Source organism: Heptranchias perlo, chromosome 23 (assembly GCF_035084215.1).
Source record: "Heptranchias perlo isolate sHepPer1 chromosome 23, sHepPer1.hap1, whole genome shotgun sequence".
In the NCBI taxonomy this organism is placed as follows: Eukaryota; Metazoa; Chordata; class Chondrichthyes; order Hexanchiformes; family Hexanchidae; genus Heptranchias; species Heptranchias perlo.
In genome coordinates this window covers 38271781-38284166 of record NC_090347.1, presented here as the reverse complement: position 1 = coordinate 38284166, position 12386 = coordinate 38271781, and the positions used below count along the sequence as shown (strand labels likewise).

Here is a 12386-nt window from a genome sequence, read left to right as displayed (position 1 = left end):
GAGGTTGAGCTCTCCTGCTAACTCAGTGGGTTAATGCACTGCCCCGTGTAGCACTAAGGCATGCAGAACAGGAAGTTTGAGTTCCAGTCTGTGCTGAGTTAGTTGATCTCAGGTAAGGGTGCTACAGTAGGCCTCAGTGCCCTGTGATTGGGAGGGAGAGGGGGCGGGGGAGGAGGAATTCAGTCAGTATTATGAGTCCTGACCACTATCCACTGACCCATGCTGAGAAGTGTGTGTGGGGACATTATTGCACTTGGCTGCGTTCTCCTCTCTCCTCGCCCAGGAGTAGCCTGCCAATACACGCTACTCAATCTCTCACATGAATGATGGTCTTTTGAGTGATGTACTCAAGGGCTGCTGGCACCTGTTCAATCTTAGTCCAGAAAGAGCATCTTTAGGAGAGGCTGAAAGGAAATTAGGAGATAAAAAAAGCAGTGATAAAGATTGAAAATTGATAGGGACAGATGTGCCTGCCGTCTCGGTGATGTCCTGATACCATCGGTTGCATCGTTGCACGCCTCTCAATTTATAAACAAGAATCGAGTCAGACAATTCAGGGCTTGCCCTCCAACTCTATGTTGGCCGCATCCAAAATGCATTCAACTTGGCATCACCTGAACCATCCTGGAGTTCTGTGTTCAGGTTGGTAGTTTAGGCTAGGCACACCCCATCGCAAGCTTGTCCCCAGTTGGGTCTTGCACTTGGAAAAAAAGGGGCAATGATAGCTGTCCAAAATAGCAACCGGAATGGCCCTCACACTGGAGGATGGCGGCTAGTACCTGTAAAAGAAAGGTACTTACCTTTATCCAGCTTTCAACTTCTTGTTGTCTTCCCTTCCTAGATCCTCAAAATGGGCACCTTCTCAGTTGGGGGAGGAAAATGAGGCAGAAGGGCCAGTTATGCCCCCTTCCACCTCATTAACATGGCTGAACTTCTTGGAGCACAACCACTCTGCACCCACCTCGGCAATCCCTTGGAAATCCCTGGTCAACAGACGGGGGTGAAGATTCAGTGTAACAGGCCCCTGTCCCTTTTTCCCCATTTTTGGAACTGAGTGCTCCACAGCTACATTGAAGTGGAAAATCAGCCCTAATACTTTCACACGACTGCCCCCTCAGAATTTTAAATTGAGGCTTTGAAGCCAATGTTGGTCAGCAAGGACAGGAGTGCTGGGCGAGTGGGACTTGTTGTGGGATAGGATGTGGGCAGCAGAGTTTTTTAATGAGCTAAAGTTTACAGGGCACGAAGGATGGGAGGTCAGCCAGGAGAGCACTGGGATATTAGAGTCTGGAGGTGACAAAGGCATGGATGAGGGTTTCAGTCACCAATGTGTTGAAGCAGAGGTGGAAGATGGCTATAATACGGAGTTTGAAGTAGGCGGTTTTTGTGATGGAGAGAATATGGGGTCAGAAGCTCAGCTTGGGGTTAAATATGACGCCGAGGTTGCAAACAGTCTGCTTTAACCTGAGACAGTGGCCAGGGAAAGGAATGGTATTGGTAGTAAGGGTACAGAGTTTGTGGTGGGGCTGAAGATAAGAAAATAAGAACATAAGAAATAGGAGCAGGAGTAGGCCATACGGCCCCTCAAGCCTGCTCCGTCATTCAATAAGATCATGACTGATCTTCGACCTCATCTCCACTTTCCTGCCCTGTTCCCATATCTCTTGATTCCCCTAGAGTCCAAAAATCTACCTATCTCAGTCTTGAATGTACTCTACCACTGAGCATCGCCAACCTTCTGGGGTAGAGAATTCCAAAGATTCACTACCCTCTGAGATAAGAAATTCCTCCTCATCTCAGTCTTAAATGGCCAATCCCCTATTCTGAGACTATGCCCCCTAGTTCTAGGCTCTCCAGCCAGGGGAAACAACCTCTCAGCACCTACCCTGTCAAGGTCCCTCAGAATCTTTTATGTTTCAGTGAGATAAGATGATGGCTTTGGTCTTCCAATTGGATGTATTGTGGCTCATCCAAGACTGGATACCAGACAAACAGTCTGACAGCACAGAGGTAGTGGAGGGGTCGAGAGAAGTTGTATCGTCAGTGTACATGTGGAGGCTGACCCCCATGTCTTCGGATGATGTCTCCAACGGTCAGCATGTGGATGAGGAAGAGGAGGGAGCTAAGGATAGATTCTACAGGGATTCCAGTGGAAACAGTGCAGGATGAGAAGGAAACCAGTGCTGGAGATGCTGTGGCTATGATTGGATAGGTAAGAGTGGAATTTACTGAGGCTATTCCCACTAAGCTGGACAACGGAGGAGAGGCATTGGAGGAGGATGATGTGGTCAACAGTGTCAAAGGCTACAGTGAGGTTGAATAAGATGAGGAGGGAATGTGCACTATGGTCACAGTCACAGAGGATTGCAGAGATTCAAACATTGAATTGCAGGAAAGCTGAGCATGTATTTGGGGGGGGGGGCGGGTGACAACATATTCAGGAACTTTGGAGAGGAAAAAGATTGGAGATGGAGCTGTAGTTTGCAAGGACAGAGGGGCATAGTCTCAGAATAAGGGGTCACCAATTTAAGAAGGAGATAAGGAGAAATTTCTTCTCTCAGAGGGTTGTGAACCTTTGGAATTCTTTGCCCCAAAGAGCGGTTGAGGCTGAGTCATTGAATATATTCAAGGCTGAGTTAGACACATTTTTGATCAGCAAGGGAGTCAAAGGATATGGGGAACAGGCGGGAAAGTGGAGTTGAGGCCAGAATCAGATCAGCCATGATATAATTGAATGGCGGAGCAGGCTCGAAGGGCCAAATGGCCCACTCCTGCTCCTATCTCTTATGTTCTTATGTTGAGTCAAGTGTGGGTTTTTTGAGGAGGGGATGATAGGCAGTAGTTTTAAATCCAGCGGGCTTGATAGCATAGTCAGTAGATTGCTTTTCCTTCAAATCAGATGACTATGGGTTTATTAGTCCTCCACTTCAGTCTACTACAACTGGAGTGAAGTTCATCTCTTCCGAGGTGGACCATTAAAGGGATCTCCTCAAAGGGTCGAGTCTGAGAGCCATTCCACTCCACATGTTTACATCTTGTCAGCCAAAACCATTAGCAGCACTGACGATGGTCATGAAAAATTCAGCGACCCAGGCCTAACACCCAAAGTGCTCCCAGACCACTCAGCTCGTCTATATCCCCTGGTAAGTCCAATTTATGCCCATTCAGAAGTAAACACGCCTCATCTCAATGTACCAGCCTCCACTCCTATGCTCAGTCCTGACTGATCCAGGGAAGCAGGAACTCCAGGCATTGGGAATCCCCACCTCCCAGGTTGCCGCCCCAATGTTATTGGCCTTGTCAGGGGGCAGACAGAAGTTCTGTCCCTCAACAAGGCCGACTGGAAAATTCGGGGAACAGCACGGATTCAACATAACCCAATGAAATTTGGGGCCATTGTTACAGTAGCACTGGGTGGCAGAGAATTTTGTGGAAACTGGGGTAGCTGGTAGAATAATGATTTAGCCTCTCTAATTGCACTGATGCATCTTCTCAGGCCCAAAAGGTTTCAGGAAAGTATTGATTTATTATGCAAGTATGCTGTTCTGTTCAATTTCGCAACTTCAATGAAAGGTGATGGGGTGGGGGGGGGGGGGGGGGGGGTAAATTTCACCTTCACCCCTTGGTCACCAAACTGTTAGTGCAGATTGCCCGCTCGTTACAGAACCCACCCAATTTTTAGCAGTGGTCAGCTCTACCAGTCTACTGCCCAAATCTGCCCAACATCGCTACAGGAAGAGGGCACTGAATCAGACACTCCTCCCACAGCCCATGAGCAATCTACCTACCCTGTCCCGGCTTCTACCCCACCCATTTAATCTCCTAAAGGGAAAGTCCTGTATAAAAACTGACTGGGATCTGGGTGTGAGGAGAAATATATTATGACAGCATAAATACCAAATTAAAGTGACTCTGCTTTTCAAACATTAGAAAGTCAAAATTCCTCAATTCTAGTCAGTTTTGTCAGAGGTACCTTCGTCATAGAGTCATATACTGCCTGTATTTAATCATTTCTGGCTCATTTATTGCCTTAACCAGTACTGACCAACACAAGTCAAATTAGATAAAGCTGTGTTACGCACTGAATCTTTTACAATTTTATGAATTTGCACGAATAGCAATAGTTGGCATATTTTCAAATTATTTACCACAGTGCCAATGAGATTTAACAATTTTAATCATACTAACCTTCCTTTGGCCTATTCTGTTCCTCCCACTCCCCACACTTTAACACCCAACTTAGGTGGCTGTAACAAATGACTCTCTGGATCCACTGTATATGGAGTCGAAGGAAAATTTGCAGATTCAGCCTAACGAACCATCATCCTTGAATGTGTCTGTGGCCCATGTGTCTGTTGCACAACCTTCTGTGGTGTTAGTGCCTGCCTCACCCAAAGCACCGACCAAGCACAGTGTCCATATCCAACACCATAGCCGTAACCAATGCAACATTACTAACTATGTGACAACTTCACCACGTCACGTTCGGAACCCTTTCAGGGAACTCCCTGACTCGGCAGACCAGGAAGTCTCTCAGATCAATAGCGGCAGCAAGAGAGCGTCCAAACCTCCCATGTGCCCTCCACTACCCGTGAAAATCTGCAGCAGCACAGGAAACCTCACGATGAAAGACATCAAAAAATTCTACAGTGTGGACACCCAAGGATTTTTGGCCAAGCCCACGTCGTGGTTAGATGACCCTCGGAGACATTCAATTGAGATCTGCTCATCCGTCGAAGCGAGTCCGCAGCACCATTTCTCTTCATCGTCCTGTTGTGCCATCGGCCAGGCAGTGACAGAACTGGACAGTTTACAAACAGCGCGGCAGAAGCAGAAAATGAGCCCGCCTTGCATTTCTATAGACCCGCCAGAGGACCAGCGCACGACGATGCAAGGTGCTCACGGCCAACTGTCCTCTAGTGACATGTGTTTGAGAAGGCGTGCTCCATCCTGTGACTCAACCCCTCACAAGGACTCTGTGGACCTGGTGGACCCACTGCTTCCTGAAAGCACACCCACCTCTCCTTCTCCGGCGAGGGATTTGCTGACTCTTCCCAGTTTTTCCTTGGATCAGGCCGAGGCGGACCACTGAACTAGATCTTTATTTTATTTTTGCCAAAAAGAAAAAGGGACAATTTTTTCTTCCTTTCCTAACGTTAACGAAGAATTCTGCATTCTGACTGGCACTGGAGGTCAAGCTCCCATTCACCCCCTCATCCCCCTTTCCAACAGTGACCAAGATTACTGGAGCCCTCACAATGCTGCTCTGCCTTGCACTCAAGCAGGTGGCTGACTGACCATTCATCCAGGTAGTCCAGAACAGTGGAGCGTCAGTTTTTTCTTATGTAAGAGATTCTTCTTTTGAAATTGGGAGGTAAATACCCGAACATTCCAGGATTTGCTATGTAACTCAGTTCGGGGCAACTAGGGATGGGCAATAAATGCCAGCCTTGCCAGCGGTGCCCACATCCCGCGAATGAATTTTTTAAAAAAACTGTTATTAATTGACACCCATTTTATCAGAATTCAATTGAGTTGGTCTGGACTTTTTGTCGGCAACATTTCTTTATTCTCCAAAAGGCACAAAGCAAAAATCCACCCATTAATATATTTAGAAAAGAAAAAAAAAATATTTATAAATAAAATAAACTGCAATATTTACTCAATCTGTGTGGTTAACTGAAATTATTGGTTGCCTGGTATCGAAAAATGGCTCTCCACTGTAACCGCGACTCTGTAGGGTCATCTCAATTTCTAAAAGATGGTGTAACCAAGAAACGATTTTAATAATGTAGCTGTTGTATGGGTTACACTTCTGTTGCAGGGTACTGCTGTTTCTGATGTTTATTTCCTAATGTGATATCTTTACTTATTTATTTATGAATTGGTTTGCTCCTCGTGGCATTGGCCGACTAACAACTACCCGCGTCATTTAGGTTTGGTGAATTGTTCCCATTTTCTTTTTTTTTAAATTCAAAACGACCCTTGACTTCTGAAACTATACTGGCTGCAGCCAACTCCCTAGGTTCTGAGGACTAATTCTGCAAAAGCTGTCTGAATTTAATGTTGCTCTAATTATTAACTGAACGTGGTTCATTTCAGTTCATATAGACTTTATTGTGAAGTAATATATGTTTGTAACGAGTCTAGGGATGGTGCCGTGATATGGCCAAAGAGGAATGACAGCTAGATCCTGTGTTCAATATATTGAAAGATTCCAGTCAGTTAATCACTGCAAAGTGTCACAACCCATACTGTTAAGCAAACGTTTATTTTAGATTCAAATGGTCATACCGAATCAATAAAATACCTGACCTGGCATCTTCTGCACACTGGAAAATGTATTTCAAATTACAGTACATCATCACATTTTGCTATTTTCCGTGTCCAGGGTTGTTACAACAACTCAATAATAAAGGAGGTGGGGGGGAATTCCCAAGGCCAGAGACAGCCATGGCTGGTTGCTCCTTAAAAATCCCCACCACCTAAAAAAAAGGTATTTCTTGAATTCAAGATAATTCCAGATGTGATGAAACCCTGAATATTTATCATCTCCAATAAATCAGATTTTTATCACTTACACTCAAAACTTGGACCAGTGCTGAATGGGGGTCCAACTAATTCCAGAAAGGGAATCAACTATTTTGCTGAAGGTCATTTTTTGTGCCCATATTAAGAAAGCATCCAATAATTACCATTCTTTTTGTAAGTGCTCCACATGGTGCCAAATGTATGGTCCCTGACTCTGAATATCTCAGAGAAATACATTGCTGGGTACATTCCCACATTAGTCACACTGTCCCTGCCCTACAAAGAGTCTAAAATTAAACATTGATGCCATGAGTGGAAGTCATGGTATCATAGTAGGTACAGCACAGAAGGAGGACATTCGGCCCATCTTGCCTGTGCCAGCTCTTTGAAAGAGCTATCCAATAAGTCCCATTCCCTTGCTCTTTCCCCATGGCCCTGTAAATTTTTGGTCATGTATTTATCCAGTTCCTTTTGAAAGTTACTATTCAATCTGTTTCCACCGCCCTTGCAGGCAGCATATTCCAGATCATAATAACTCGCTGCTTAAAAAAATGTTTCCTCATGTCACCTCTGACTCTTTTGCCAATCAAGTGAAAATTTCTTCTAATTGGTGGGACAAGGAGATTGGAAATCCAAAGGCCCTTATCAGTGATTCCTTAGACCATATCGACTGCACCTCATGTAGCTGAGCTGTCAAGGTCTAAATTCTGAGTCATCTCATCAAATGCAGGTGACCAAATGGGAGACAAGGTAATATTGAAAATGATACCATGCAGTTTGTAGGAGTGTTAATGATTCTGATACTACAGATTGCAAAGAGCAAATTGTTCTACTGATGTCCAATATATGGAGCAGTATTTAAGCCCCTTTCTTTCTTGGGGCACGTACCCAGCCATGGGCTTTCCAGTGCTACATGTGTGCAAGATCTTTGTTCGAGAACATTCTCCGTTGTACCCTCGTAGCTCAATCACATTGATTCGGTTAGTTTGAAGCACACCAGCACTTTAACATTACCGATTACTGTATGCAGACAGTTTGAGCGTTACAGTGATCTATACCATTGCTTGTTTGTGCGTGCGTGCGTGCGCGGGTGGGTGTGTGTATGTGAGTGTGTAAGCGTTTGTCAGAATACTGTAGGTTATCCATCTACAGCAGTTGCACATACTTTATAGGACCACTCTCGTTCAGATCTTACCAGCTAGAAATGATGTTTATTTAAATGTAAGTTTTTGTAACGCGTTCCTTGGTTTTGAGTAGAATTCACTCCAGCACAAGGGGAAAGTTATCAAAAATGTAAAAATTCAGAGGTTTAAAAATAGCCACTGCTGCAACATGTTTCTTCCTATCCTGCTATCTTCCATATAGAACACATTGCAAAGAAAATACTGATCAAAATAGATGCAGTGCAGTGCAATGTTAATATTTATGTAGTGTATATTATAGAGAAATTGTATTTAATAGTTGTTACATTTTATGCTGTATTCAGGTATTTTTTTGGACCGTATAGTGGGTCTGTGCAATCAGGGCAACAAAATTGGTGGTTAATCAATGAGAAACTAAATTAAGGTAAATGGATTCTTAGGGCAGACATTCTTCTGAGTTAAATTAGGGATCACGTAAACATTCAGAAACCTGACGAATGCAATTTTGTTGATCTCATTATTGCTCCTTTTAGATGCGTTGATTGATAGTTGTAAAGTGCTTTCTAAAAGGCCTGACATTGAGGATTGCCATCACAATTGAGTACTCGGATAGGTTACAAACACATTGTAACATTAAAGTATTACAGTTCAGCCTGAATTTTCAGACTCCCTCGCCTGGTAGCAGCACCTATTTGAAAAGTAGTTTTCTGTCTGTTGATTTCAATCCATATACAGACAGGATGTTGAATTTTAACTGGTCATAGGATTAGAGTCACCAGGCCAACATCATCAAGCACCCGATGAAATAAGCCCTCGACAACCCAAGGGTAGATTGAGAGAAACTATTTTCTCCGATGGGAGAGTCCAGAATAAAGGGGCATAACCTTAAAATTAGAGCTAGACCATTCAGGGGTGATGTCAGGAAGCACTTGTTCACACAAAGGGCAGTGGAAATCTGGAACTGTCTCCCCCAAAAAGCTGTTGAGGCTGGGGATCAATTGAAAATTTCAAAACTGAGATTGATAGATTTTTGTTAGGTAAGGGTATTAAGGGATATGGAACCAAGGTGGGTAGATGGAGTTAAGATACAGATCAGCCATGATCTAATTCAATGGCGGAACAGACTCGAGGGGCTGAATAGCCTACTCCTGTTCCTATGTTCCTAATGTGATCATTTTGGCAAAAAGAGTGGGAAATAAGATCATACTTAAAAACCTCAAAGAGAGAAAAATGGTGTTTTTACTGACCCTCATTTTAGTTACGCCAAATGGTCACTCTGCTCAGCCCAGAATTTCAACAACTTGTCACATTATTATTACTTCAATTGGCTGAAGACTTTTTTCCACCAAAAAGCTTCACACAGCAATTGCATTAATAATACAACGGGTTCCTGAAATCTTAAAAGCAGTGCTTTCATCTTTAATGTACTTCACATTTCACCATTGGGGAAATAGAAGTGTTGCAGGCCTCAGAGAGCACGGGTTCTTTCCTCTACGCTCAACGCATCTAAAGTCGCTTCATTTGCTCGATTTTGATACCTCCGCGGTTAAAAAAATGTCTAGTACAGTCACCCTTTTAAAAAAAAATTCGAGAAAAAGTAATTGGCACAACTCTAAAGTGTTGCTAGCTGATCGTTGCTGACAGTCAGCTTAATTCTGATGCAAACATGATGTGGAGATGCCGGTGATGGACTGGGGTTGACAAATGTAAGGAATCTTACAACACCAGGTTATAGTCCAACTGTTTTATTTAAAAATCACAAGCTTTCGGAGGCTTTCTCCTTCGTCAGGTGAGCGAGTGTGGGATTCCATGGAAGGTTACCGCATTTATATTCAGAGAACAATACCTGGTGATTACAGATAATCTTTCCAACTGCCCGTTGTCAAGGCAATCAAAGTGTTCAGACAGAGTGATGTTACCTACAGGACTACCGAATACACAAACGGCCAGAACACAAAAGAGAGAGAGAGAGGGAGAGAAACATCCGAAAGGAAGAGAAAGACAGAGAATGACCCATTGTGTTAAAAACAGATAACTTTTTTTTGCTGGTGGGGTTACGTGTAGCGTGACATGAACCCAAGATCCCGGTTGAGGCCGTCCTCATGGGTGCGGAACTTGGCTATCAATTTCTGTTCGACGATTTTGCGTTGTCGTTCTCTGTCTTTCTCTTCCTTTCAGATGTTTCTCTCCCTCTCTCTCTCTTTTGTGTTCTGGCCGTTTGTGTATTCGGTGGTCCTGTAGGTAACATCACTCTGTCGGAACACTTTTTGATTGCCTTGACAACGGGCAGTTGGGAAGATTATCTGTAATCACCAGGTATTGTTCTCTGAATATAAATGCGGTAACCTTCCATGGAATCCCACACTCGCTCACCTGACGAAGGAGAAAGCCTCCGAAAGCTTGTGATTTTTAAATAAAACAGTTGGACTATAACCTGGTGTTGTAAGATTCCTTACACTGATGCAAACAGTTCTTTAAAAGGGGGTACATGTTAACACTCCCAGTTGAGTCCCACTTAAAGAAGCGTGAAGGATCACCTGATTTTTTTTTAAAAGGTACATATTAATGGATTTTGCCAAAGATAGATTTACATTTGAATGAAGCCCAGTGCGAAAAGCACTGTTGGTTATAACGCAGATAGATGAATGAATGAATGAATGAGTGAATGATGACTTTAAGCACTGTCTAATTTCTTTTTCCATCAAGCCTGCCCTTGAAAATACTACAGTTCTGTAACAAGAACAGGTTTCGAGCAGCCTTGTTCTTTTCTACAATACCTTGTTCATTATTAAAACACACAAACAAAAAGGAAAGGAAATATAAAAATCTGCATGTGTTTTTTTTTAACCTTTCAAAATTAGTACTGGGGGGACAGCTGAAGAGGACAGGCAAAGGAATTGAACCCGGGGAAGGTCACACTTTGCTCTAAGATTTGTACATCTGTTTTAAAAAAAAAACACTTTTGAAAATTGTTGTAAGACTATCGAAGCTGCAAAGAGACTATTTTTGCAAAAAAAAAGAAAAATATGAAAAAGTTACTTCATGACTGAGCTGTTTTATTTTCCAAAAAGTTGCTTCCAGGTCACAGGAAGGTCATTCAGAGGTGATAATTCTGGTTTCAGGCATCTACTTCCAATCAGACATTAAATTGATGTCATTGGGGTTTCAAGTCAAATACATACTGCTATATATATTGAAAATAGTATTTTACCAAAAAGTGAGGAATGCTGATTGTGATGAAATTGCATTCCTTATTCAGCCAGCAGGGACAAGTTTGGTTTAGAATATCTAGCACCTTTACCATGCTCACAAGCTGTGTGATATTCAGGTCAGAGTTAGGTTTTATTTTGAGAGGAAGGGAGTTTAAAACTTACAACAACAAAAAAAAAAGTATTACCTTTCAAATGACAGTATTATATTAGTCGAACATTACCTGACTGTTGGAGTTCATTGTGGGTTTGATAATTATAATCATTATCTAGTAAGTGATAGATGGTTCAGCCTACCCCTCCCCCTCCCCTCCCAAACAAACATTGTCGAGATTCAGTAACTTTTTTCGAATTGCTTTAAGTTTCCTTTGTCAATTAAAATCTGTAGGAATCAATGTCACCAATCTCCTGTAAATTCCATTTCTGTACAGAGAATAGAATCTAGTCTGATGTACATCTCTTTAGTCAAGTACATTCTGGAAAATTGAACATATTTAACAATATATATTTATATACTTGTTGTTACCAACATGAACTGAATCCTCTCAATAGTCATTGTGCAACGTTTGAGACGAAACAATAAACACACTTACGCAGAAGAAGTTACGATGTTTTTGTATGATAGCCAATACAGGATAATGGTATAAAGTATCACTCTCTACTCGCTCTGTTCCTGCTGGCTTGTAAGCAAGGCAGATCTCCGGCTTTTGCAGCGTCTGAGAATCACTGTCTGAAAAACAATGTCTGAAAATGTTCAAATTCTCTCTGAATGGACCATCACCCAATGGCTTCACTGTTTTTCGCAGCAGTTTTGAAAGAGATGAGGGAACCTCCAAAAGCAAAGCAGAGAGGATGTGTGTCCAGCGGCAAACATGTCTCGTATTACCACATTTTTGCTCCATATTCTTGTGCAAAACGTTGGTTCCTTTTAGATAAACTGTGTCCTGATTTTCTCAAATGTTTATGCAGTAGCCCTACTTTTATGTAGATGAAAATGAATTTTAAATTATGCTTTAAAATAAATAGAGAAGATTCTCAGTGTGTCGGTGGTGCCCTCATTTGCTGCGTCTTTTGATTTCAAAAATAATGAGATTGAGTCTTAGGCTCCTGACCTACTCTTCACAGTTAGGCTTCTCTCAGATGGTGAGTTTTCCTAGTCTCAGCCAGATTCCAAGTTAACGGGGTGAAGGGAAGTAAAAGACTAACAGAGTTCTTGTTACCCAACTGCACTTCCTGGGAAGAAAAGGACCTTTCTGCCCATTGATCAGGAATCCATGTGTTTCCTTTCTGGGTGCTTCAATTGACTTGCAACATAACGTACTTAACAGCGGTCTATTCCATTTGTGAACAACTCCAAGTAAATACATAGGAACATAACAGTTTCAGGCAGAAGATCTTCGGTCCATCCAGCCAGCCTATCCACACCTGGGTGCATTTCTAAATAACCCTGAATCCCATTTGTTGATAAGAAAAATGGAAAGGAAAGGACTTGCACCTTTCACGA

The 12386-nt window shown here is 42.7% G+C and overlaps 1 protein-coding gene across 1 annotated transcript in view; it reads left to right on the top strand.

Moving 5' to 3' along the window:
* Positions 1 to 9494, top strand: part of cacna1g (calcium channel, voltage-dependent, T type, alpha 1G subunit) — a 369805-nt gene extending 360311 nt beyond the window's left edge. The window contains exon 35 of the mRNA XM_068004449.1: positions 4244 to 9494. Coding sequence (XP_067860550.1) covers positions 4244 to 5092 — 849 coding nt within the window. The 3' untranslated portion in view covers positions 5093 to 9494. The remainder of the gene's footprint in view (positions 1 to 4243) is intronic.
* Positions 9495 to 12386: the final 2892 nt, after the last annotated feature.